At 37.0% G+C, this 27,489-nt stretch overlaps 2 protein-coding genes and 1 pseudogene across 4 annotated transcripts; 1 reads left to right on the forward strand and 2 right to left on the reverse strand.

The window, feature by feature from the left end:
* Positions 1-1,578: 1,578 nt before the first annotated feature.
* LOC116291626 (uncharacterized) lies at positions 1,579-4,447 on the reverse strand (annotated as a pseudogene). Its single transcript, XR_016119070.1, has 2 exons — positions 4,356-4,447; positions 1,579-3,116 (listed from the first exon to the last, which is right to left on the reverse strand). The product of XR_016119070.1 is annotated as an uncharacterized LOC116291626 (transcript).
* A 6,587-nt stretch (positions 4,448-11,034) lies between these two features.
* On the reverse strand, positions 11,035-15,272 carry LOC116291627 (uncharacterized). The gene is made up of 2 exons (XM_089026078.1): positions 15,143-15,272; positions 11,035-12,521 (listed from the first exon to the last, which is right to left on the reverse strand). The coding sequence occupies exon 2, from the start codon at positions 12,503-12,505 to the stop codon at positions 11,822-11,824; it is 684 nt and encodes a 227-aa protein (XP_088882204.1). The 5' UTR covers positions 12,506-12,521; positions 15,143-15,272; the 3' UTR covers positions 11,035-11,821.
* A 2,626-nt stretch (positions 15,273-17,898) lies between these two features.
* On the forward strand, positions 17,899-27,336 carry LOC116302774 (BRISC and BRCA1-A complex member 1). 2 transcript variants are annotated; one of them, XM_031712144.2, is made up of 10 exons: positions 17,899-18,034; positions 18,725-18,960; positions 19,666-19,733; positions 20,538-20,649; positions 21,478-21,565; positions 22,275-22,299; positions 23,180-23,303; positions 23,900-23,986; positions 24,454-24,644; positions 27,198-27,336. In XM_031712144.2, the coding sequence occupies exons 2-9, from the start codon at positions 18,730-18,732 to the stop codon at positions 24,634-24,636; spliced, it is 918 nt and encodes a 305-aa protein (XP_031568004.1). In that variant the 5' UTR covers positions 17,899-18,034; positions 18,725-18,729; the 3' UTR covers positions 24,637-24,644; positions 27,198-27,336. The 2 variants fall into 2 exon arrangements, with proteins under 2 accessions (XP_031568004.1, XP_031568003.1); XM_031712143.2 differs by lacking the exon at positions 27,198-27,336 and having other exon boundaries at positions 24,454-25,285.
* Positions 27,337-27,489: the final 153 nt, after the last annotated feature.

Genomic DNA, 27,489 nt, shown 5'->3' on the forward strand with positions numbered 1-27,489 from the left:
AAAGCTCAGTGCAGCCGTGACGTGCCGTGATCGTGATGCTTTCTAAAATTTTAATTGGCTGATTTTTTTCACGTGCAATATGATTGGTCATGCATTGCCTTGACATTGGCGTGACCGTGTCCGCGCCGTGTTTATGCCGTGTTCCGGGTATTTGATTGGATCGAGAGTAAATTCTCGTGCAATGTGATTGGTCTGGCGTATCCCTTGCTGTGTCACGACCGTGTTCGTGCCGTGAACCTTTCAGGATCATACGAAAACTGCACTATGTAGACATATGCGGACGAGTATTCAGTTATCTTATAGAAACTGGCGTGGGTTTTCAAGCGTTTCGATCAAGTAAGAGCACGCTTCACCATCTCAAATATGTTTTTTTCAGTTCAGATCAAACATCATCTATGAAAAAAATCCACATTTTAAAGCTCAAATAAGGAAACAGAAGTTAATAAATTCAATGAATTAAAACTAAATTTCGTGCGTGCCCTGTCCATAGGATAAATGGTATGTAATTATATAACCAGCTGCTGCGGTAGGCTGTCAGTTCTAAGTTTCGTTCGCTTTTCCCTTTCCTTTCTTTTCGTTTGCTTATTCTTTGCTCGCTTCGTTCCTCTATCCTTTCTCTCGCTCCAGTTTGACTTCCTTTTTCTTCTTTTTTCTGCCTTTCCTTCTTCTTTCGTTATCTTTTTTTCGTGTTTTATACGGTGTACGTACAGGAAATATCGATCCTCGGGAAATTACGGAAAAGATGTTTCATTGACCAATCAACACATCCATCCATCCATCCATCCATCCATCCATCCATCCAGCCAGCCAGCCAGCCAGCCAGCCAGCCAGCCAGCCAGCCAGCCAGCCAGCCAGCCAGCCAGCCAGCCAGCCAGCCAGCCAGCCAGCCAGCCAGCCAGCCAGCCAGCCAGCCAGCCAGCCAGCCAGCCAGCCAGCCAGCCAGCCAGCCAGCCAGCCAGCCAGCCAGCCAGCCAGCCAGCCATCCATCTTTATTAAAGTGTCTAATCGTTCTAGCGCCAAAGGCACTAATTGGGGGCACAAATGATTAATTAAAAATTAAAATCTCAAAAAAAAAAAAAGAAAGAAAGAAAGAAAGAAAGAAAAAAAAAAAAAGCTTTTCCGTGTGCTTCATTCAAACTCCAGTGTTTTGCCCTTAAAGTAATTTGTAGACAACTAGGCGAACGACTTCTCCTAAGAACGTTCACCCTAATCCAAGTTTGCTGTTAAATTATTGATCGTAAAGATGGCTTTTACCCATATTTAATGCAGCTCGATTCAGAGCTAGGACCGAAACTTTGAACAACAGAATTTAAAAAATAATTTGACTCTTGAAGGGTTTCATAAGGTACAAGCTAAATAATCGTGGTCAATTAACGGTATGTTTCGATGCCCCTCTCCATTCTTTTCAGTCTTCTTATTGGAAATTCCGATGTTAAAATAATAACAATAATAATAAATTTCTGTATCGAGGTGTCTAGTCGTTATTGAATGTAGTATATATTGAATGTAGTGGTAGTGCGTGTGAGCGAAAAGCGTACCCAACTAGTGCAAAAGCGCTAGAACGACTCTCTCCCTTCCTTATTAAAGCCCCCCAAAATATGAAGACTTTATTTCTACATTGTGTAAAGATTTACAGGATTTTTTTTTCCTTTTAGCTCAATGGCGCTAAATTATCGTAAATGTGTTTCGAGTATCGTGACTAGGAATAAATTCGTGTTTTCGTCCAGTCCTTAAAATTGCAGTGGTGTGATTTAAACTGGATTTCGTAGGACTGTGAAGTGTCATAGTACTGATTTCATTACATCATTTCAACCAATCACAGCGCGCAAAATCATTGTTCAGCCAATGAAAATGCTCGATCACGGTACCGTCATGGTCACGGCAAAGTACTAATGGATCGTGACAGTTCGATAGTAATACTAAGCTAAATTTTCTTCCATATTTTTTGTGAATAGACTAATCAGTATGAGGCTTCCAGGTGCATTTCAAGTCATTCGAATATTAATATTTCATTCATCGTATGTTAATATTTTACTATTGTCTCAACCAGTCCCGAGTGATACGTAAACCTGCATACATCCTGCGCTTGAACGCACCCCATGCGCAAGGTATCAATATGATGTTCTCCTCTCTCAGCGAATGTAAATCGCTCCACCAGGATTGGTTACATTAGTCAGGTGATTAAGCCAAGGTGCCGTAGCACAAGGATCATGGGCAGGAAAGCAACTGTCGGTTTTTCCTTCTAAAAAAACATAAAAGTTTGAATCGAGATCAAAAAATGGTCCACAAATATGGAATTTAAACAAGGTTGGGACCACAGTGGCACAGGTTGGTGTAATGGCCTTGACAACTCTACAGGTCACACTTCCTTCCATCCAGTTCACAAGACTTCCCGTTCCTTCTACACAGGCTGTCCAGTTAGTGATATTAGGCTTCAGAAGGGATCTCGTTACCAATCTTTTTCCACAGAGAAAAATCCATGGCCGAGTAAGAAGACTCGCCGAGTGGAGTTGTCGTTGACTGTGGCACCGATGTCCCAGTAGACGTGTCCACAGGCCAGTTTGGTATTGGAGTGACTGCGTTTGCAGTTGAATTAAACGCACTGTACTGAGTAAATGTATAGCTGTAGACAAGGGTCCAGCCTCCTCCATCGGTGGTCATGTCACAGAAAACTTGGAATGGCGCAGAGTATGTCTCATTGAACTTCATCCAGTAAACACCTGACTTTAACTGGTTTTCAATGTTCTTGAACCATTTACAGGATAATATTGGGTTATGAGGAGAAAACCCGAGAGCATCCCGTATCTCCATGTAGATGGTGTTTTGTTGGCTAACAATCTTCTCTGGGTGTCTGGTCTTGGTAGAGTACTTCAGTTCACATGTCTTGTTCGTCAGGTTCATGTTGATGCTTGCACACTGTATGTTTTCCTCACACTTTCTGTAACATTCAAAGATTGTTTCTACCTTGGACGATTCAAGAGTGAATCCTCGCATGTACACGTTAAGCTCTGAATGTCCTTGAGTCGGCCACATCGTAGCGTAAGTGACTTTGTGCTTGAGGAGGAACAGTATAAATACAAACACAAGCTGTGTCTTCATATTGAATCGTGTCCAGTCTGTGGTAATAAAAATATCAAACTCAGTTTTGTAAAACACGAAATTATTCAAGCATCACATTTAACTTCAGGGAAGCATGGGTGGTGTTGTAGCGCTCGCATAAGCGACCAAGGTTTGATTTCAGTCCGGACTCAGTGTGTCGAGTGTGATTAGAGTTTCTTGTTGAATTCTCTACTGTTCTTCGAAGGTTTTTCTCCAGGTTCTCCGGTTTTTCTCACTCCATAAAATTTAACTTTTAAATTATAAGTAATATATACAATACGAGCGGGAGATCTGCCATGAGGATTTAAAACAGCAATTTGCAAGCACGCGAATATTGTATATTACTTTTAAAATGTCTACGGATTAATGCTTCTTTTTTAGAGTAAAAATTTTAACATTAAATGTAATTTGGCCGAGATATTTCTAAGTCAACCTTATGCAAATCTGGACGAATTCTGTACCAGGGTTTACAGATGCCTTCACGGTAGTGATTTTGTATTGTTCTAAGGTCATTAATTATTCATGCATTTTTTAACGGGAATTAGCGGAATGAACTAAGGAGAAGAGAAAATATAGCCTTCTCTGAGGAAAGAAAATCTGATTTCTACTAAATCAAGGTTCAAACCTGAATAAAGGAAAGTCTAAACTTAAGCTAATTAATAATTTTTGAAATTTTTTTCTTGATTAAAAATGGCTCTTCTAACACATACCAACATGACTTGTCGCTGAATTTCCTGACTTCACATAATTTACTGAATATTTTCATCAAACATTTTGGATATCTATCTTTAATTTGGTTTTGGTGATTCATGTTTGAAGCAAGAAGACGCGATTTACTCGACTACTGAAGAAATTTGACCGGAAAAAAGATTGATATTCCGCAGCATCGCAGAAAGGAATTGTATCAATAACTGTTACCTGCAGGTTACATATTTCAACCGCCCTCTTGCACCTGAGTTTCTGGTGTTTGAGATATTTTCTTTGCTGAGACCTCGAAAGGTTTAGTTAACTTTGTCAAGATTGTGATTATGAGGCTAAATTTCGTTTTAAAAACATCTTTAATTTCACTGACGCACTAAAAACGACTCAATTAGTGGAGACCGGTTTCATTTACTTATTTAGAATATCTTCAGTCAACTTACAAGATCACAATATACACACAATTACAATCATGATGAGGTTTGGTGTACAAATTCCTTAAAATAAAGTGAAGGACTAGTGATGAGAAGAAAAAAAACAACTATCAATTGACTTACCTTTAAAAATATCTTAGTACGGAGCCGCTTTCTATAATCTAATTCATTCTGGCCTTTTATACTGGTACAAAACTAACGCTCTTAATAGTAGTCTTCACTGAGTCTCTGAACTCTGATGAAGGATTTCAACGGACGGTATCTATTACAACCTTTGAAAATTTGTTTATTTTGCATTAAGTAATTCTATAAAACACAGTTGGAGATGTGGTTGGCTTTTGAGGCAGCTGAATAGCATTTTATTCTCTAGTTTTGGAATTTTAATTTAAAAAGGTTCTAGACAAAAGCAAACGGTTTCCTCCACAGGTTAGTTTACCTATAGCCGCTTTAGAAATGTTAAAGGTGTCATAGAGAGCCTAGAGCATAATATAATTCCCTTTTATAGTATTTCTCATAATATTGACATAAATTGAATTCATTCTAAAAATAAACCGATTACGTATTTTGGAAATAAGTGAAAGTTATTGAAATTTTATTAAAGTTATTGGAATTCGGGAGTTTTTAAAATATTGGCAAAGATTTAAAAATCCTCATTCAGTCATGTGCATTAATGATTGTAAAGCAACGTGGAATTGTACACCTCATTAACTTCTTAGTAAATTTATATCCACAACGAATAGTATTTTTCAGTTTTACTTCTTTAGGAGCTGCTTTCATCTTAAGTAAAAAAACCTTAGTATGAATACTGCCCGGCCACATCTTTATCATTGTAATCAACACCTAAAATAATCATAAATACACACATCACCACTACACTCAATATAGAGACTTTGCACCATCACGTGATGGCAGCCATGACAGGAGGCAGGAACATTTGAATCTGGTGTATTGTGATTTACATGAGAAAGAATTCAGTTTACTTGGGGAAAAGGACTTTATAGATCGGTTACAATAACTGGGTACAATAACTCACTAAAACCGCTATAAAGCGAAAAATACTCTCAATGATTGAACCTCCTCCTGCAACAATCAGAACTCTTGGAAAACAAATCCAGCCATGAAGAAAAAGTAAGAAAATACATTTTATAACTTTATTTAGTTTTGGAACTGGAAGTCGAGCGTTTTCCCGTACGATTGAAGAAAAAAAAAGCTGTACTAGATAAGGGTCCAGCCTCATCCATCGGCGGTCATGTCACAGAGCCGCTTGGAATGGCGCGGAGAATGGCTCATTGAACTTCATCCAATAAACACCTGACTTTGAACCATTTACAGGATAGTATTGGGTCCGTATCTTCATGTAGATGGTGTTTTGTTGGCTAATAATCTTCTATGGGTGTCTGGTCTTGGTAGAGTGCTTCAGTTCACATGTCTTGTTCGTCAGGTTCATGTTGATGCTTGCACAATGTATGTTGTCCTCACACTTTGTGTAACATGCAAAGATGATATCTACCTTGGACGAGTACACGTTGAGCTCTGAATATCTTCGAGTCGACCACATCTTCATCATTGTGATCAACACCTAATATAATCACACAACTAGTACTTAGTAAGGCTGAGAAATTACTCGAGTCATAGTTTCAGGATTGGGGCAGCCACGGTTGCGGCCCGCAATGGTGTACCAGAACACCTCATTCAGACCTTGGGTCGTTGGTCTAGTAACGCGTACCAGAGTTACATTAGAACCCCAATAGAAGCACTTGCTTCTGCTTCTGCTTGTCTAAGTTAACTTGAATAAATCACCGTTTTTCGAGCTTCCGGTCTTCACTCGGGTTTGGTGCGTAGAATGTCTTGGATGAGGAGGTACCATGGTAGCCGTTCACAGTGTCCTCTACCAAGCACCCTTGTTCGATCTTCGGTGGTGAGCTGTAGTCCGGTTGTCATGGTTACCTTCCAGCGGGGACGTGATCTGTCGCAACCCGAGCTCGCCCTGGTACCTAACCCCAACTCATTTGTCAATGAGTTTTAATAGCTGTACTAAGGGATGAAAATACTAGGGGGTATGACCTAGAGGTACAAGTTTTAGAGGAGCCAGCCAATGCATACCAACTACACGCTTAGTTATGTGCTTCAATGCTGCAATGGTGTGGTGATATTTAAATAATTAAAATGGGTAAATGGAAGAATGGAAGTCTATTTTGTTAATCATTTTCATTTCATCATAACACTTTTTTAGGGTTGAGTAGCGTTTATGCAATTCAATTGAAAACTCGGGAGCCAGGTAGGTTTTCGCTGACATACGACTCAAGACAAATCAGTTGTTATTAAAGTGAGTTTTATTTTAAACCTGTGTAACCATATTCACCTTTTGCTGTTCATTAACCGCAAAGGAATATTCATTGAAGCGAAGAAGCATTGTCATTAGAGCGAACAGGCATACAATAAGGCGAACGGAGTCTCAATAGTGCGATGGAACGTTCATTAAGAAATTTAGCATTGAATTTGACAATCGTGAATATGTTTGCGTAAGTTCATTAACGTTTTCAAACTTTCATTAGCGTTTTGGTGCAGACAATAAACCACAACACACAGCGTTTTGGACAGTTATTTACGCAATACAATATAAGTATATTTTCCACTAGGAATTTTAGGATTTTAACTGTCTTTTCATTTTTTTTACAAGCCGTGAATATGATTTCGTACAAACAAAGCGCCGTTAGGTATAAATATCAGTCAGTTCTGAGTTTTTTAATCCCTCTTTTTTGGATATTGCAATGGTTCAACAAATAAACCAACTTCCAAATGAGTCAGACTAGCGTCTTTTGAGGGCCTATGAAGATCCACAGAAATGCATAAAATGGTACAACCACATGTAAACATATCGTCCAAGATGTTTAAATAGAGAACACATTCAAGGATAAATTCACTTTTTTGTTTTTGAAAATGTACAATCGTAAAAGCACAATATACTTATATTGTATTGCGTAAATAAATGTCCAAAACGTTGTATTGAAAGTGTGTTGTATTTTATTGTCTGCACCAAAACGCTAATGAAAGTCTGAAAACGCTAATGAACTTACGCAAACATATTCATGATTGTCAAATTCAATGCTAAATTTCTTAATGGACGTTCCATCGCACTATTGAGACTCCGTTCGCCTTATTGTATGCCTGTTCGCTCTAATGACAATGCTTCTTCGCTTTAATGAATATTCCTTTGCGGTTAATGAACAGCAAAAGGTGTAATACAAATTCTTTACTGTTACTATTTTTTACTTTAATGGCGCGTATGTTGTGAGTGTACTGTTCAGTAATATGAATATCGTGTTCAATGATATTTTGTAGAAATGTGACAAAAATAATGACACTGACACCTCTTTCAGCGAATGTAAATCACTCCACCAGGATTGGCTACATTGGTCAGTTCACTACTACGCGATGTGGTACCACAAGGATCATGGACAGGCCAGCAACCGTCGGTTCTTCCTTCTAAATAAATGTAATGATTTGTATTCAAGAATAAAGCTGGCCCACAATGTGGAAGAATTCTTAACGAGTTTTGGGCGACAGTGGTACAGGTTGGTGTAATGGCCTTGACAACTCTACACGTCAGACTTCCTTCCACCCAGTTCACAAGACTTCCGGTTCCTTCCACACAGGCTACCCAGTTAGTGATGTTAGGCTTTAGAAGGATCTCGTTACCAATCTTCTTCCACAGAGCAAAATCCATGGCCGTGTGAGAAGACTCACTGAGTGGAGTTGTCGTTGACTGTGGCACCCATGTATTAGAAGACGTATCAACAGGCCAGTTTGGTATTGGAGTGACTGCGTTACTGTAGGCATTAAAGTTGGTTAATTGGATAATTCGATAGCTGTAGACAAGGGTCCAGCCTCCTCCATCGGTGGTCATGTCACAAAACACTTGGAATGGCGCAGAGGATGGCTCATTGAACTTCATCCAATAAACACCTGACTTTGCCTGGCTTTCATCCTCCTTGAGCTTCTTACAAGATGTGATTGGTCTATCTGGCCAAGTACCTGGAGCAGCGTTATCATCCCGAATCTCCATGTAGATGGTGTTTTGTTGACTAACAATCTTCTCTGGGTGTCTAGTCTTGGTAGAGTACTTCAGTTCACATGTCTTGTTCGTCAGGTTCATGTTGATGCTTGCACAATTTATGTTGTCCTCACACTTTCTGTAACATGCAAAGATTGTTTCTACCTTGGACGATTCAAGAGTGAATCCTTGCAAGTACATGTTTAGCTCAGAATATCTTTGGGTCGGCCACATTGTGGCGTAGATGACTTTGTGCTTGAGAAGGATCCAGAGAAGGATCAGTATAAAGACAAACAGCAGCTGTTTCTTCATCGTGTTTCCGGCCGCTCGACTCCTGCAAAGTAACTGGTTATTACAACTCGAAAACATTTAACATAGTTAACTTATTTCAGTCAAAATTCAAAATTTTCTATTTTGATCAAAGCTAGCATCTCTGAGAATAAATTGTTAATTTTTTTCCAAATATGGTATTAATTAGCTTTGGCGGTAAAAGTGCTCGATCGCTCTTGGAAACAGCTTTGATATGGACGTAGGCTATCTAGCTCCAATATGAAATGAATATTGCAAGGTAGTTGAAATGCAAGAAGAAATCAGGAGTAGTTGTTTTAGAACCGGTTGCTTACTTTGCCCGAAAAGAAAAAGAAAGAAAATTTACAATCCAGCTATTTGAAAATTTGTCCGTCAACTTTGTTTTAGCAATTCAAAATTTCGTGTAATTTTAACTCGAAATTTCCGGTAAAGAAAAATTAAATTCTTAAAGTGGTGCTCACAACTTAAAATTTCATTTAATTGAATCGAAATTTTTCATTGACAAATCAAAGTTTTTTAGGAATGGAAGAAAATCGTCTTTCATTTTTTTAAATTTCTCAAGAAAGTTAAAATTTGCAACTAGTTTTTGAGGGAATATATTCATTTCACTTCCTTTTTTAAAAAATTTCAACATATATAACTCTATAATCGATTTAGAAATTTGCTGTAATTTAAGAAAAAAGTAATTCTGGCTATCAAGTTCTGTAGAAGTCTAAATCTTGACTTTTCTTCAAACATATATTCTAGACCGCGGGCCAATTTTACTGAAACCGGCAATTGCTTCTATTAACTTAGTTATTAAAAACGTTTATAGAACATTTCCAAATCAATTGTGGAGTTTAATTCTTTAAGCCTGAATTGTAAAAGCAAACTACGACTTAACGTACCCTGAAAATTATACATGCTGTTTAACTTAGTTAAGTTTTTCAGAAGTTTCCAGCAAATTTGCAAATCAATTGTAGTTAATTTCTTTTCTTTTTGGAAAAGTTAACTGCGTCTTCATCACAAATTGGGGGGGAAATGCTTTTCTTACTTAGTGTATAGATTCCAATACAAGCGAACTTACCTTATAGGATATAGGATTCCAATTGTTTGTTCTGTCGGTTGTTGGAAACAAAGGTAGGCTAAAGTTGGTTTAATCAGAATCAAATCTAATAACTCAGTTAGTTTATCAAAACTAGAAGGTTCTTTGACACACGATTGGATAAAATTCCAAAAAATATAACTGATAGGATTTCGTAATTGCAAGTGTACTACTATAACTCACTGCATGGGTTAGCATTTACACAATTATAGTTAACTGAAAATAGCTGCCGCGACATTCACTGTTATTTCTACAGGGTGTTGTTTCATTTCTGTAGTTGAGTGTCTGCTAGAGTTTGAATCCAATTCTGAAGAGTTTGGAGAATTTTAGTCTACAAAAACTTAAGGATGTGCATGGGGTTCGTTGTCTCTTTACAAAATCTCTCAACATCTTCCACAAAAACATAGAAGCTTAAACATCATTCAGAAAAAACCATAAATGAAGATAAAACCTATTGGCAGGAGAAAGAAATGCCAAGCAAACAATGTCTGAACCATTAGAAACTTCTGTTGTTTATTTCCACGGCATTGTTCGTATATATTCAAAAAAGTTTGGTTTTGTAATACCGCCGGTAGTATAGCGTTTAATAATACCACAGACTAAGATATAACTAGCTAAAAACTAGTGTGAGCTGCGTCGGTGTTATACCACAGACTCATTAATTCGTACAGGCTTAGCCTCGGTAAAGTAGGTAGACTTTTTGAAATGGACGCGAATTTTTTTAAATCCGCAACAAAAGAGTTGCGGATTCAAAAATATCCGGATACGTATGGACGGGGCCATATTCAGATTTTCTGAATACATTACATCAACTGAGTGCTACGTAGGTTCTCCCAATTAACTGCAGACCTGATCATGCAAGTAGTTATGACCCCCCAGATAGCACCTTATGCTAGGGATGGGAGGGCTGGTCTTGGATACACCCCATGCGGACCATGTGGGAGGATTAGCGCATACGGCAGACATAGTGTTTATTATGCCGTTTAAGAAACGATCGAATATTTCGGTTAGCTTTTGAAGTTAAATAATATCCATAGTTAGGAGCTAGCCAAAGTATTTGAAAGGCTTCAACATTACAAGAACCATAAACTGCAGTCATTGCGATTCAGAAATTCAAAAAGCAAGGAGTCAGCTCGGTTTTTTCACGTACAAATCGAAACAAATCAGTTGTGAAGTGAATTTTATTTTAATTAACAATTGATCAAAAATTAGTAGTTAAAAACCAATCGGGTACCCCACATCCACATCTACTTAAAACTTTATTTATAACTTTTGTAACAATTTAAAGGGTCATTTTTTTTTTTAAAACTTTTTTTAGTTCAATGGCGTAAATTATTGAAATATAGTCCTGAGTATACAAGGAATAAATATCGTGTTTTCGTCCAGGCCTTAAATATGCAGTGATGTGATGTAAACTTGATTTCGTAGGACTGTGAAGGCTGTTACGCTACTGATTTCATTACATCAACTCAACTCAACCAACAATCACAGCACCTGAAATAATCGCTATTATGAGAATGCCTTGCCATAGCACCGTCATGATCAAATCAGAGCTATCGTTTATCGTGTCGTAACATTAGATAGTATAATAGTAGGCTATTTTTCTTCAATATTTTTCGTAATGATGAGCTAGAATAGCCTCATAGCTAGACAGTTGACAGGTGCATTTTAAGTTATTCAAATATTAATTTTTCACTCAGTTACTCTTTATTATTGTCGACTCAACAAGTCCCGGATGATATGTTTTAGACCGTGCATACATTACAGTTATAGAGTTAACCGAGTAGGCTTATATGTTGAGTCTTCTGTCTTTGCATAATCCCCATGTGGAAGGTATCAATATGATGTATTCCTCTCTCAGCGAATGTAAATCGCTCCACCAGGATTGGCTACATTGGTCAGGTGATTACCAGGAGATGTGGTGCTACAAGGGTCATGGACAGGCCAGAAACGGTCGGTTCTTCCATTTAATACAATGTAATAATTAGTATTCAAGGATAAAACTGGCCCACAAGATTGAAGAATTATGAACGAGTTTGGAGCGACAGTGGTACAGGTTGGTGTAATGGCCTTGACAACTCTACACGTCAGACTTCCTGCCACAAAGTTCACAAGACTTCCGGTTCCTTCTACACAGGCTACTCAGTTAGTGATATTAGGCTTCAGAAGGAACTCGTTACCAATCTTTTTCCACAGAGAAAAATCCATGGCCGTGCGAGAAGACTCACTGAGCGGGGTTGTCGTTGACTGTGGCACCCATGTATAAGAAGACGTGTCCACAGGCCAGTGTGGCATTAAAGTGACTGCGTTTGCAGGTGAATGAAACGCACTGTACTGAGTAAATGTATAGCTGTAGACAAGGGTCCAGCCTCCTCCATCGGTGGTCATGTCACAGAACACTTGGAATGGCGCAGAGGATGGCTCATTGAATTTCATCCAGTAAACGCCTGACTTTGCCTGGTTTTCAATGTTCTTGAACCATTTACAGGATAATATTGGGTTATGAGGAGAAAACCCGAGAGCATCCCGTATCTTCATGTAGATGGTGTTTTGTTGGCTAACAATCTTCTCTGGGTGTCTGGTCTTGGTAGAGTACTTCAGTTCACATGTCTTGTTCGTCAGGTTCATGTTGATGCTTGCACAATTTATGTTGTCCTCACACTTTCTGTAACATTCAAAGATTGTTTCCACCTTGGACGATTCAAGAGTGAATCCTTGCAAGTACACGTCAATCTCTGAATATCCTTGAGTCGGCCACATCGTAGCGTAGGTGACTTTGTGCTTGAGAAGGAACAGTATAAAGACAAACACAAGCTGTGTCTTCATATTGAAGATATCGAATCTGTGTTAATAAAAATATCAAATAGAGTATTTTAAAACACAATGCAAAATCATTTAAACATTCCACGGAACTTCAGGGAAGCACGGATTGCGAGTGAGAGCGCTCGACTCTCAACTGTCGATTCAGAGTTTTAGTTCTCTTCTGTGCTCTTAGGTCGGTTTTCCTTCCTCTGCAAAATTAAACTTTTAAATTGAAATTGAAAATTAGTGGATGAAGTTGAATAATAGTAATAATAATGATAATACGAAGAAGAAGAAGAAGAAGAAGAAGAAGAAGAAGAAGAAGAAGAAGAAGAAGAAGAAGAAGAAGAAGAGAAGAAAAGAGAAGCAGAAGAAGAAGGAGAAGGAGAAGAAGAAGAAGACGAAGACGAAGACGAAGACGAAGACGAAGACGAAGACGAAGACGAAGACGAAGACGAAGACGAAGACGAAGACGAAGACGAAGACGAAGACGAAGATGTTTAAAAAATGTAGTAGCTGCATATGAATATCACCATGATTTTGAATGAATGTTTAAGTTCTCAGTACTAAATGCGATTTAATTTGGGTTCAAAACTGAATAAAAATAGGAAACTAAAATCTAAACTTATGCTATTTGATTTGATTCTAACCTTTTAGAATTAAAACGTCTTTAATTTCGTAGTTTATTTCGGTATACTTTAGTAGGCGGTACAGCACTGACAGTTCATTAGCACATTAGAAGAAAGAATTAGGAAATAGAATTCTAGATGAAAATAACGACTACACATGTTTGAAAATCATATCTAAATCTTCTTCCAAAGTTCTATAAAGTTCTTTTAGATACGGTAATCACAACAACTAAATTAACCAATGAGCGCCTGGCTGTTGACGTCACTCATCGCAACCGAGGTAACGATGTTATAAAGAATCTACACTCTGTAAATGTTTAACGAAATTTAAAACCAGCAAAACAACTGAGAAAATGACTGTTAAATTTTCTTGATTTTCTGAATGTGAAGTTAATTTAAGTTATCCGAAATCTGAAACCTGAGACCAAACACATCTAGTACACATGACGTCACAGCCGCCATCTTGGTTATATTTAACAAAAAAATGTCCATGAATTCTTTCGTTATATCAACATATATATACATAGTTTATCTAAACACGGTGAAACCATCAGTAGAAAATACATCGGCAATAAAATGTATTGATAAATCTATCTACGTAAAAAACTAAACTAAATAAAATACTGTTTTACATGATTGCCATGTAGGAATCCAATGCCATTAATTTAAAAGTATTTCTCAATTTCGTTTTTAAACAAGATTTAGAATTTTTAACCGTATGCCCCACTATAACTAAAATTACGTTTAAGATAATCGGTGCGCTCCTTAGGCAAAACAAGTTTCTGGTTTAAATCTCTAGGGTATAGTAACATGTTTTATATTGATGTAAAAGATTTTGCAGGTACTTCAGGGCTTGATTGTTTAAGGACTTAAACATTAAGAAGGCTTTTTGTTTCTTACGTCTCACCGAGAGAAAATCCAAGTGTAAAGATTCAAGAAGCGTTTTGGACCTTACTTCATAGCTTGCTTTCATCATTACTTTAGCTGCACGGTTTTGTAGCTTTTGAAATTTGTCGCTTAATTGGCCGTTTAATCCATCCCATACTGTACTACGATAGCCGAGAATTAAAGCAGTGTAGATGTGGACAGCAGTAGAGTGAGAGATAAAAGGTCTGACTCTTTTTAAAGCTCCAATTGCTGAGGATATTTTTTTAGCATAGTTCCTTAATATGGGCAGACCAAGAGAGTCGATCGTCTATTATAAGGCCCAATGACGTGGTGTATGGTCAACTTTCTTGATTTCTTTGTTATATCGATATTAATATAAATATCATCATTTAACTGGGTTCCTTACTTTTTGCAATGACTATGAATTCAGTTTTGGTAATATTCAAACTTATTTATAATTTATGACGGTGCTCTCCCTACTCGGAACCGTTTTCATCGTATTTCAAGCTCATTTGTTTGGGCCAGCAACTAAGATTGATTAGCTCGAATTTATGGTAGTCTCAAGATCCGTCACTCTACTAACAGAGATACTTATTGCTTGTGTCATCTGCAAATATTTCTGCTGTGGCTGTGATAAGACTGTTGGGCAGGTCGTTTATGTATATCAAAAATAGTAATGGACCGAGAATGCCGTCTTGTGGGACCCTACAACTTATTATGTTTGCATTTGACAAAGACCCGTTGACTAAAGATCTTTGGCTTCGATGCATTAAATAAAAAATAAAAAAATAATAAAAAAACGTTTGATAGACTTTTGTCAAACTAAACCATACTTAATAGAGGGGAAGCTATTAACTATATATCAACCAACATGGCCGCCGTGTCTTTTGTTATTTCATTGCTTAGGAATAATATAATTGAAAACCAGCAATATAAGACATAGCAACCTAGTTTATAGTTTAAGTTAATAATGTGATTTTTCGTATTTTAGCCACAAAACATTAAAGCACAGAAATTCCATATAGTCTCAGATCGTCCATTCCAGATTTTCGACCGACAACGTTTTTTGAAATAGGAGTACGGATTCCTTAAAATAAGGTGAAGGACTAGTGATGAGAAAAAAAAGAAGTATCAATTGCCTTACCTTTAAAAATATCTTAGTACGGTGCCGCTTTCTATATCTAATTCATTCTGACCTTTTACATGCTTTTGTACTGGTACAAAACTAACGCTCTAGAATAGAAGTCTTCGCCGAGTCTCTGAATTCTGATGAAGTTGACTTCAACGACGGTAACTATTACGACCTTTGGAAATTTGTTTATTTTTAAGTAATTCTATAGAAACACAGTTGGGGATGTGGTTGGCTTTTGAGGCAGCTGAATAGCATTCTTTTCTCCAGTTTTGGAATTTTAATTTAAAAAACTTTTTAAAAAAATCAAGACAAAACAAAACGGTTTCAGAATTCTAGATTATTCCTCTTCTTCTTTTTGCTCCCTCTATCCTGAAACAATCGACCACTTGTTTGTCGAGTGTGTGGAGCTTAAGAATTTGTATTTCGAAATTAGAGACCATTTTAAAAAGTTTGACATAAATTTGCCAGAATCCAATGTAAATAATGTAATACTAGGTGTTGACGATATTGTCGTTAATTATATTCTTTTATGTTTCAAAATATTTCTTTATAAATCTAGAGAAAAAGGAAAAATACCCACTTTATCTTTCTTTAAAACTGTTCTGATACACAACCAAAAAGTCGAGTATAAATCGGCCAAATCAAAAGTATTCTTTCAAAACATACTAGTAAATGGAGTAAAATATCCCCAGCATTAGCATAAATAGTTCTGAATGGCAAGGAGCAGCATAGCGTCAAAAGTTCAGTCACATATATTTGTGTTATGAGAGGAAAATTAATGTTTTTACAGACTAAGCTAGACATCAGTTTTTCTAATTACTATTTCTTATCGTATGAAAACAAGATAAAGAACGATCAATTAGTTATTGAAAATATCGATATAAGATTTCAGTAAGGCTGCCATCATGAGTTTAGATGATGGTATGCTTTGAATTTACAAGTAAACCACTTAGCTCCTCCCATTAGCATGTACACCTCTGGTTACACCCTAAACACTCTTTACCCCTTTGCTTAGTTATTTTACCACTATTCTTTTAAATCTTATGATATAATTATTCCTCGTAGACCTTTCTATACATTTACCATATATTCACATATTATCTTTAGTTTAAGTTATGTTTAGTTCTAAGATTTTCGCTCGTATTATTCTTAATAAGATATCACACTTATTACTATTTCCATTAGCCAATCAAGGCACAGCGATGATATCATATTGATTGTAGAATGACACCTGTCATGAAGTTATTATAAATAGAGCTCATGTAATTAGTTTAAGTCAGAAGAGTAGAGATAGAGTATATAGTGAAGAGAAAGTGGAATAAAGATCCCGAGTAGCTCTACCGAGAGCGGTCCATCCCATAACATTTGTTTTCAATCAATTCACATCCAGTTATGGATAATTCTATCACTCTTTTTGCTTGTTTTTGCTTGTTTTTTGTTTGTTTGTTTGTTGTTTGTTTTTGGTTTTTAGCTATCACTGTGTTCTTTAGTAGAAATGGAAAGTTAAATTGTAAAAAGGAGCCATGTAAATAAAACTAACTGTGCTAAAAAAAAAAAAAAATAATTTTTCAATTTAGTTTAGTTTACAAACATCACCACTACACTCAATATAGAGACTTTGCACCATCACGTAATGGCAGCCATGACAGGAGGAAGGAACGTTGAATCTGGTGTATTCTGATTTAATGAGAACGAATTCAGTTTACTTGGGGAAAAGGACTCTATAGATCGGCTACGTTTTTAAGTATTATCTGGGTACAATATAACTCACAAAAACCGCTAAAATAAAGCGAAAAATGCTCTCAATGATTGAACCTCCGCCACCAACAATCAGAACTCTTGGAAAACAAATCCAGTCATCAAGAGATAAAAAATACTTTTTATCAAATCTTCATCATCATCATTCATAGTCATCATCATTATCATCATCATCGTTATCATCATTATCATTATCATCATCATTATCATCATTATCATCATCACCATCATCATTATCACCATCATCATCATCATTATCATCATCATCATCATCATCATCATCATCATCATCATCACCACCACCACCACCACCACCACCACCATCATCATCATCATCATCATCATCATCATATCATTATCATCATAATCATCACCATCATTATCATTATCATTATCTCATTCTCATTCTCATTCTCAGGCCACGACCATGCACATGTCTCATGCTAGCGCATGCTCATTCAGCGCAGCTCATCGTCTATCGCATTCCATCTCATCTCATGCCGCCAAGATATCTCATCATATCATCATCACACATACAGATATCATCACGTCACATATCAGTATCATCATATCATCACATCTCGCACATGCATTCATCATATCATCATTATCATTATCATTCATCAATCATAATTATAATCATCTTAACCATTATCATCATTTCATCATCTAACATTATCATCACCATCATCATCATCATCATCATCATCACCATCATTACTGTTATATTTCCCCATCATCCTCTGATTGTCAAGCCGTCACTATTGGCTGTCTTTGCTCTTTTATTGTTATTATTATTATCTCAGAAAGTGAGTGACGGCGATTTTTCTTATATGAGCATCATCATTTCCTTATAAAAGTGGATAGCCTGGGCTACCTGTGGTACAATGACATTACTCGGGCAGGTACCTGTTACTCGGGCTTCCCATTTTTTCATAAACAGAGCTTGGGCTGCCTGTGCTATGCCTCGGCAACTCCTCGACAACTGATCGACAATACTTCGGCTAAAATGACACGAAAACCGCTGATGGTTCGTTGTCAAAAGATAAATAGAAGCTCAGAGGAACGAAAATTCAAATCTGACTCAGTAATGTGGATTTTATCATTTATTCATTAATGATTTTTGATTTGCGTTGATCTCTAAAGGTATTTAGCATAGTATTTCATTATATATTTTTATTTATATTGCAAAGCTTCCGTGTGAAAAGACCTGAAAACTTCAACATATTAAGCTTAAGTCCTCAAAAGCTTATCGAGTGGATTTAGACAAACTGTTGAATAGTTGATGTCATCTAAATTAGATACGTTATGGATTATTTTAGGACGACTGAACTAAATTTGAATCTAAGAGTAAACAGCTACTTAAACCAGGGGGGACGATGATACAATCTACTGTCTCTGCATACATTCTCTAGTAATTAAGTAAACCATTAGATTCACATGACCATCCCTTTGGTGTATATTGACTATTTTAGGTGACGCCGCCTGTCAAATAGATATATAAGTTAAATAATTTGATCTTTGATCTATCTATTGCATCCATAAATAATACCTTGTTAGTTTTTAATTTGTAAATCATCTGTCATCTATCGTATCTTAATTTTTATAAACAGACATTATCAATATAATTCTATATCTGGGTTAGCTGTAGAATATAAATGTCTAAGAACAATAAGGGAAAATTATATTCTGTGATTCATGATTCTAGCATGTTCTAAAATTCAGAAATTTTGAACATTTAGTATTCATTTCTGAAAATGGCCTTTTATTGTCATTTTTTAATCGTCGTGAACTCTGCAAAGTTCCCCCACTTATCACCCCTGTACTACATATCAGGAATCATGCAGGAGAGTGCAAGAGGTGACGAGAAGAAACAAGCTCAAGACCATCCTACTAGACGTCTTCTAGTAGACACAACAGATCCAACAACAGATGAAAGACATTCAGGAGATGGCCAGGCATCTCCATCTGGTGAAAACATGGTGGACGAAGTATCCTTAAGCTCAGATGATTCTGATTTGAGTGGGTATACCAGAAGATGTGTGCCGAGGGTCAATTGCCCTGAAAAAATAGTGAGTATAGTGAAAACGAGAAGAAGGGAGTATATATTACAAATAATAGACTAAATATAACAAGAATAGATAATGATAACAACAGCAACAGCAATGGGAAGTTTTTATATAGCACAGGTCATGTCACATTGATGCAGTTTACATTTCTGACCATTACAGGGCACAAAATTCACTTTTAAACCTAATAGAAAAACCTTGCTAGTAAGTTTTGTTTTGACTAGCAAGAATTTTGAAGCCACTAGCGATCCATCCTGGCTAATAACAAACATTACTGTCTTGATGCGGGTTCTATAAAACTTTTCAGTCCTTCAATTTCTGGATTGTGGTCATACTCACAAAACTTAGCTAGTTAAAATTTTTCTTACTCACTAAGTACAAAATCTCACTTGCATTTTGCAAGCTTGTGAGCGTTAATTTCCTGCCTAGCATTGGAGGAGTTTATGGGCTTCAATATTAAGGTGCTATTAGCAGCTGTGCAGCGTACAATCATGAGTGAATAATTAGTAGATTAGTATTATGCCTCTAAATTGGAACTGGGAATAACTGTTGAACTGGGAGATGTCAATCCCCTACTCTTATATGAATAATTCAACACATTCTTTTTTGTCCCCAATTTATAGGTTATACTTGGTTCAGAATAAAAAAGGTGTTACCCCCAAATTATTTTGAACATATTATAATGAATGAACCTGATGGTTTTTTTAGATTCTTTGTGTTGACTTGTCCCCTGAGATGAATGAGTCATCATTTCAAAGTCGTACAGCACCAGAGAGGTAAACTTGATTAAGATTAAAACAATAAAAATTCAATATATCTTGAATTAGATTTGCTTCAAATTAAAGGATTAGAGGTTTAAAATATTTGATTAAGCCTAAAATCTAAAGTCTAAAATCTCCTTCAAGATGTATGTCTTCTTATTGCAATTCTTTTATTGAAGGTCATCGAAATGCTAGTCGGGGTACGAGACATTTTCAAAATCTGCACGTTTTTAAAATTTCACAGCCCATTTTCAATTTACATAATATGTATAAGTTGTTGTGATTTTAAGGTAGTTAAGAGAACATATATCCCGTATTGGCCTTCACCACAATTACAGCCAATATGGGATATATTTTCTCTCAACTACTGTAGCCACCAAAATAAACCAATATTGTTGACAAAAAAGCACAAGTTTTGTATCGTGTTTCTCCTATCACAAAAATAATAATCTTGTGCGTAAAGTACAAGTTATATTCATTTGGTGACACTCTACCCAATCAAATTTATAGGAGAATTGTGTTGCAGAGCAGCAACACCTCCACTGGTATGCCATCACCACCATAATAGACTGTTTTCCCAAGTTTGTGTGCTCATCCAAATTTAGGAACTTGATGAGTCACGATACCAGAACATGAGTATTATCATGTATTGCTATGAAATTGTTAAGAATTCATAAAATCGATTATTCTCCTCTTTAAATATAAAACTGGCTTCTCAATTTTACTGAATTTGCATTTTTCAATTTCGTGGCCTGCCAAGTTGGTTGAGCACACAACCAGTCTATTAACATCATATTATGATCATTGTTCATGTTGCAGAACAGCGTACCAGTTTGTCAGAAAGGCATCACAAATTTTCATCAAAAACAAGTCCTACCTCAACCCTGACCATGAGTTTGGGATCATTGTTCTAGAAGATGAAGCTTCATGGGTGAGTAAAATATTAAGTACTTAAAGGAAGATAGTCATTTTTTATTGATGGTTTTCAATCATTCCTGGTTTTCAATCATTCCCAAGAGAATGTAATTACAAAAGACATGGCGGCCATATTGGATGATATAACAAAAGAGACTAATGACAAATCTTTTGTTAAATTCATCCAACATGGCGGCCGTGAAAACCATCAATTGAAGAAATAGAAAATGTGCGCATGCTGTGTGCTGTCATAAAGCACGCGGGGGTTGGCAGAACACGAGAGAAGTGTTAGGAGAAGCATGACGCATAGCAGAGTGCTTCAGGACACTTCTTGAGTGTTCTGCCACCCCCCAAGTACTTTATGACCGCACACAGCACAGGAAGCAAGTTTTTTATTTCTTTTATAAAATACAAATTACAATAATAAGTAGGAATGACGCAACGGAAAGTGAGCGCACGTGCAATGTGCTCTAATAAAGCATGCACTCCAAACCAATCAGAACGGGACATTCATAACAGTTAGTTCATAATGGGGAGTAGTGGCTGGGCTCAAAGGGAAGAGTTATTATTTTAAAAAATCAATTTTTTGGTGAGTGAAAGCTTTTTATTTAGATGAAAGTTTTTCCTTGTTGACTTAATAGAAGGGTCATGGAATTCTTACTGAATAAAAGTTAATTCTAAAACGTTTCTTTGAACATCTTTATACCTGCCATTTACAAGGGTGTAGCTTCTGCAGTAATTATATTTGGTTGGGGTTCCTGTGGATAAAGCCACAGGAAGCCCACATTGGCGATAAGTTTTGGTTTCAATGTTTTTTTTTCTTTGTTTTGTTAATAATATGTAGTATCAGCAGTTTGAGAGTAACCCAGATACCATCTGTACAGTACTGGAGCATCTGAAGCCAAATGAACAAGAAACTGAAGATGTTTTCGATATCCTTTCCAATAGAAATATGGACAAAATATAGACTGTGAGCAAGTCCCTTTATTTCCCTTGGTCACTGTCAGTCTGTCTGTCCATGTCGATTGGTCGAGGAAGATTGGTTATGAGTCAAAGGTCCCTGGGGGAGGGGGCAATATACCCTCCTCACACCCTCCCCACCCCTCCATGGGGGAGGTATAGATATTTTCTAGAACTGCACAATATACCCTCCTCAGACCCTCCCCACCCTCCATTGGAGAGGTATGGATATTTTCTGGAACTGCACAATATACCCTCCTCAGACCCTGCCCACCCCTCCATGGGAGAGGTATGGATATTTTATGGAACTACACAATGTACCCTCCTCTGACCCTCCCCACCCTCCATGGGAGAGGTATGGATATTTTATGGAACTACACAATGTACCCTCCTCTGACCCTCCCCACCCTCCATGGGAGAGGTATGGATATTTTCTGGAACTACCCAATATTCCCTCCTCAGACCCTCCCCACCCCTTAAAGGGGGAGGTATGGATATTTTCTGGAACTACACAATATAACCTCCTCAGACCCTCCCCACCCCTCAAAGGGGGAGGTATGGATATTTTCTGGTACTACACAATATACCCTCCTCAGACCCTCCCCACCCCTTGGAAATCTCAATCTCCTTAAACTCCATATCTTCATAAACTCCACTATTTTTCTTGACTAATTTCTTTACATATGGAAACTCTTTTCCAAGCCATGTGAGTATTTTCTGCAATATATTAAACTATTTCTTCATACGATTCTAAAAACTGGAATTTAATTTGTTAGATTTTGTGTTATTCTTTTGATAAATAAGATTCTTCGTTTAAGTTGTATCTACATTCATGTGTCTTCTCATGTGCAAAAACAAAGAAATGATACTCTAGGGAATGACACGTGTTCTGTAATAGACTCCTTGCAGCACGTTGGAATGCAGCTCAATTTGAAGGACATAACAATGGTTTTTCATTTCTCAGGAGATTCAAAAATTCATTTCGTCCTCAAAATTGAGCTGCTTTGAGTCACATGTAAGAGTTTTATTGAAAACATAACATTACCGCGTTATTGTCACATTACACCACTATTAGTTGATCTACACTGGCTACCAGTGAAAGAACGTACGCAATTTAAGATCTTGCTATTTGTTTTCAAAGCTATTAATGGTATCGCACCTGATTACATATCTGAGCTTATCAACATAAAGGATAAGGGGAGTTATAACTTAAGATCTAGTAAAGGTTTATTACTTGCCCCATTTAATCGCAAGACCAGGAAAACATTATCTGCATTTCAGTATTAACCAAAGATATATACTTATTACAATAAAGTCATTCACCAAAAACCTAGAAAGCTGTGATCGCTGAGAATCACGGGGAAATGTTATATATCCAACAAGTAAAGCTTTTGACACAAACTGCAGCAGTTGAGGATGCTCAGAGGAGGTGAGACTGTAACTGGTAGAAGATCTCAAGTCCATCAGCAGTTGTCAAGCGGTTGAAACATGTAAAATGTATCTACCCATAATCCTTGCCGGTCTCAGCTGTGTAGCTTTTCAGGTGACTAACTTTATTGAAATAAGTGTATCTTGAATTTTTACAGACAAAGTCGTATATCACTGCCAGACCTCGAAGATCCATCGTTACCTCCTCCATATGTTGTGCGTGTGATATTAATGTACGGTAGATCACTATGTACTCCAGTAATCTCCACTCAGGCGCATCAGGTGCAGTATTAAAACTCAACATTATATCTCATGTTTCACCATTGTAAATAAAAACATACTTCAACACATATATTAGGCAACTATTTCTTCCTTTTCTTTTTTTCCTCTCCCTTTTCTTTCTCTATTTACTTCTATTGACCAATCTTATAGTTTGCCAACTGTCTCGTTTAGTCTATGGCTATTACAGCTGGCTTGTACCAACTTTCTGGTTTTTTGTTGTTGTTGTTGTTGTTGTTGTTGTTGTTTAGTATATGTATTTTTGCAATTTTGGTAATAATTAAAGATTGATTGATTGATTGATTGATTGATTGATTGATTGAACCCTTTGATCATGTAAGAAGTAGTGGTCGTTGCCTTTATATTGGTGTAATCGCGCCTTTACACGGCGCAAGGGAGACGCAATCGTTGCCAAAGGAAGAAATGAATGCTACTTTTTCCAACGATTGCTGCAACTCGTCTCGCAACATTTTTCAAATTGCGCTGTAGGTTACACGCTGTAACAACACCAACCGTTGCGAGACAAGTTGCAGAGAAAATTGCTCCGTGTGATCGCGCCTTTAGTAATAACACTTGTTTTATTCTTATTTTTATTTTAGACTCTTCATAACCTGCTACAGTCACCTTACTTTTTCTTTGATGTAATTTACGTTCATCAACTTCCATCCGAAAATAATAAATGCGAGGTAAATATGGTTGACTCGATGTGTTCATACGTTTGCTGTATTTTATTTTATGTCACTCAAGAAAATTCGTGAAATGTCTGTTGGTGAGTGAGAGGGCACTTCTTAAAGTGCCTATCGCCCTTATGACAATATTCACAGTATTGATTCCATCCATCCATCTATCTATCTATCCATCCATCTATCCATCCATCCCGCATCCATCCATCCACCCATCCCTCCCTCCCTCCCTCCCTCCCTCCCTCCCATCCATCCATCCATCCATCCACCCACCCACCCACCCACCCATCCATCCATCCATATGCATGATTCCCGACTATTAGGGACATTCGGTCACACACTGACTTATGGGGACACCATCCATCCATCCATCCATCCAACCATCCATCCATCCATCTACCCATCAATCCATAAATACTCGGGTCTCGTAACCCTATTTCTTAGGACAGTTCATTTTTAATTATTTTCAGTCTATTTACGACACGTTTTGTGAACTGGACGAAGACGAGGTAGGTTACATGCTGGAAGTATCTCGTAGCACAACTCGTTTATTCGACCACATGGCGACATTACTGGCGCATCCTCTGCAACGTCCGAAGCAAAGAGATACCTCTTATGTTCTAACACCAAGAGAAAGTGACGAAAATCAATGAAGAAAAAGGTATTAAAGAGGCTCAGGAAACGGCAAAACGTTTGCGAGCTTCAACTTTGCTGAAGTATATTCCATAATACTCCAGTTTCGAGTTCTCTGTTGCTCAGGGTTAGCCTTGATTTTGAAAATATTTAAAAGATGTAAAGTGTTTTACTTCGATAACGCGGGGAGTGGTTGCCCAATCTCCCGAGCCAAGGGCTCATGTTTAATGCGCTCGAAGGTGCGCCCTCTACCCCCTCTTACTATCAGTGCTCCTTTTTACGGGTATTTAAAGCTAATTAAAGCTACACAGAACAGACAGAAGTCGAAACAGACGTAGAGTTCCTGAGGATCGAACTACAGACCTCTAGCTCCGAAGGCCGCGCACTAACCAACTGAGCTACGCCTGCTCCTCATTCACGTGTTCCAGTGAAGGTCCGTGGAATTTCAAAGTACTTGTAATGTTTTAGTTGTGCGTTCTTTACTCAGGGTTCGTGCTACTCCTTGAAATCCTTGAAAAGTCCTTGAATTGAAAACACGTTTTCAAGTGGCGCTTGAAAAGCCCTTGAAAATAGGGAAAAACTCCTGGAATACTCCTTGAATTTAATGCAAACTTAATGTTATTTCTAACTTACCTTTTAAAATAAATAACGATTAAAATTGATTGAAGAGTTTCTGGTTCCTTGTTTACTGGTTGGTTGCGTGTCATGCTCGTTTTTTATTGGTGGACGTGGCCCCGGCTGAATTAGCTGCACTTTAACATTGAATCAATGTTTAAAACCACGTTCTAATACAAAAAACTTTGTCCTTGAAAATTGAATTTTTGTGCTTGAAAAGTGCTTAAATAGTCCTTGAATTTTGTAACGAGAATGTAGCACGAACCCTGTTTACTTTACCGTTGGTATTTGTGAATATTTAGAAGTTAATACGAGGCTAGCCTGAGTAAATGAGTCTAATCAAGAAACACAGCGGTAATTTGGAACTCGAAAATGGTCTATTTGGAATCAAGGGTGGTGTAGTGGTAGGGAACTCGCCTGTCGCCTCTGGGTCAGTCTAGGGTTTAATTCCTGGACTCGGCATCACATGTGAGTAGAGTTTGTTAGGTCTCTCCCTTGAATCGAGGATTTGTCTCCGGGTTCTCTGGATTAACCCTCCTTCACAAAACCGAGCCTTTGTATGCCATAGGATGCGAGGCAGAACATTTTGTAAAACTGATATCTAGTTTTGTAATCATTTGTACGATGGATTTTACACTAAAAGCTTTATCTAAAAAGATATGATTTTCTTTCCCTGGGAAAGAAATTATGATGTTGTTTTTGCAGTCCAAATGACAGTCATCACTCGTAAAAAAATAGTTACTAGAATTTGGATTCGTTTTTGAAAAAATTCATTAAAAGATTCATTAATAGATTTGTGTCCTTTGAATTTGTAATTTTTGAATATTTTGTCAATAAAACGAAACTTTGTACACAAAAAGTCAAAAGCAGCAAAGACATTCTTGGACACATGGTGCAACAGTTGCTGAAGTAGGATAGTTTTCTACTTTAGCAGCGTTGCGTGCAACAAATTGCGTCGTGTGTCATTGCTCGCAACATCAATTACATGCAATATTGCGCTCAATGTTGCACCATGTGTCCGTAGCTTTCTCCTCGTAGGCAACTTTTACTACGGATTTCTTTTATTCGTAGGCTGTATTTAACTTTACAAACTTGACGTGCACTAATTTAAAGCCTTGTTCCGACTTTTAATCCCCTAAAAGATGTGTACTGAACATATTTACTTTATTTAATTCCATATTTTCAAAGCGGTTTTTGACAGAAGATTAACTTTGATGTTATGATACATAGGTCATCTACGTTTTCTCACGTCTCTTTATGCTAAAAAATAGTTCGTTCTCGTTATAGAATCTTAATCTTATCTGTTCTGTTAAATTCGAGAAGGCACTTCTGATACTTTAAGATCAAACTCTGAAAACCTTAAATCATAATTTTGAACTTATAAAGCGTTGAACTACGTTGAAAACAAATGAAGACGAAGAAAGGAATGGTTTTGTTGTTCAAGTGATAAGTTGTTTTTATGAATTTAAAAGAAATTTTTCTCAAATGGAAAGAATTTTTTCAAATATATTGTAGGAGCTACGAAATTCAAAGTAAAACGAAAAAAGTATTCAAATTTTAGTGTACGTTTTTCGCTCTTTTATCGTGCACGGAAGCCATTGCATGTATTATTTCCTTGTTTACATTCGAGTTTCATCTGGTAATTTAATTAAATTTTGACATTTTATAAACAAATTCGAGTGTAGAATAAAGAGAATAAAAAAATATGCGAACGAGAAAGTTTTCAAACTATTTTTTGGCGAAAGAAACCTAGCTTTTGGCAAAAAAGGAAAAAAAAATTCATTAAAGACATGAGAAGAAAGCAACAATTATTAAGGAACAAAATTTTGTACTTCTTAGTGTGGGATGTTTTGTATTTTATTTGAACGTTATTGACTTTGCAATCACTTTATTGACAACCTAACACTCAATTAACTTGATAATGATCCCCAGGAGCGTATTTATTGGAGGTCCTGTTCCTTTTCAGAAGTTCAAGAACGCTTTGTATTGTAGTTGGACTTCCCTTTGAGGTGTCGAGATTGAATCACCACTTTGAAGGCGCGAAAATCTCTTTACGTAAAGCTAATTTAGCATAAAACCATTTCAATACAAAGACTATAAGCAGACAAGCTGATTTATTCTTCTCAACAACGGATTATGGATCGAAAACAAATTATCGAGAAACAGAAAGCTCTTGGAAGTATTTGTCAAAGCAAGACGGGCGACGCCATTTTGAGAAAAAATGTCTTCGAGACGAGGGTTTTAAGGACAAGGTTGTC

This window comes from Actinia tenebrosa, unplaced genomic scaffold (assembly GCF_029948245.1).
Source record: "Actinia tenebrosa isolate PJP-AT-01 unplaced genomic scaffold, QUT_ActTen_1.0 PGA_scaffold0__85_contigs__length_37466705, whole genome shotgun sequence".
Taxonomy (NCBI): domain Eukaryota; kingdom Metazoa; phylum Cnidaria; class Anthozoa; order Actiniaria; family Actiniidae; genus Actinia; species Actinia tenebrosa.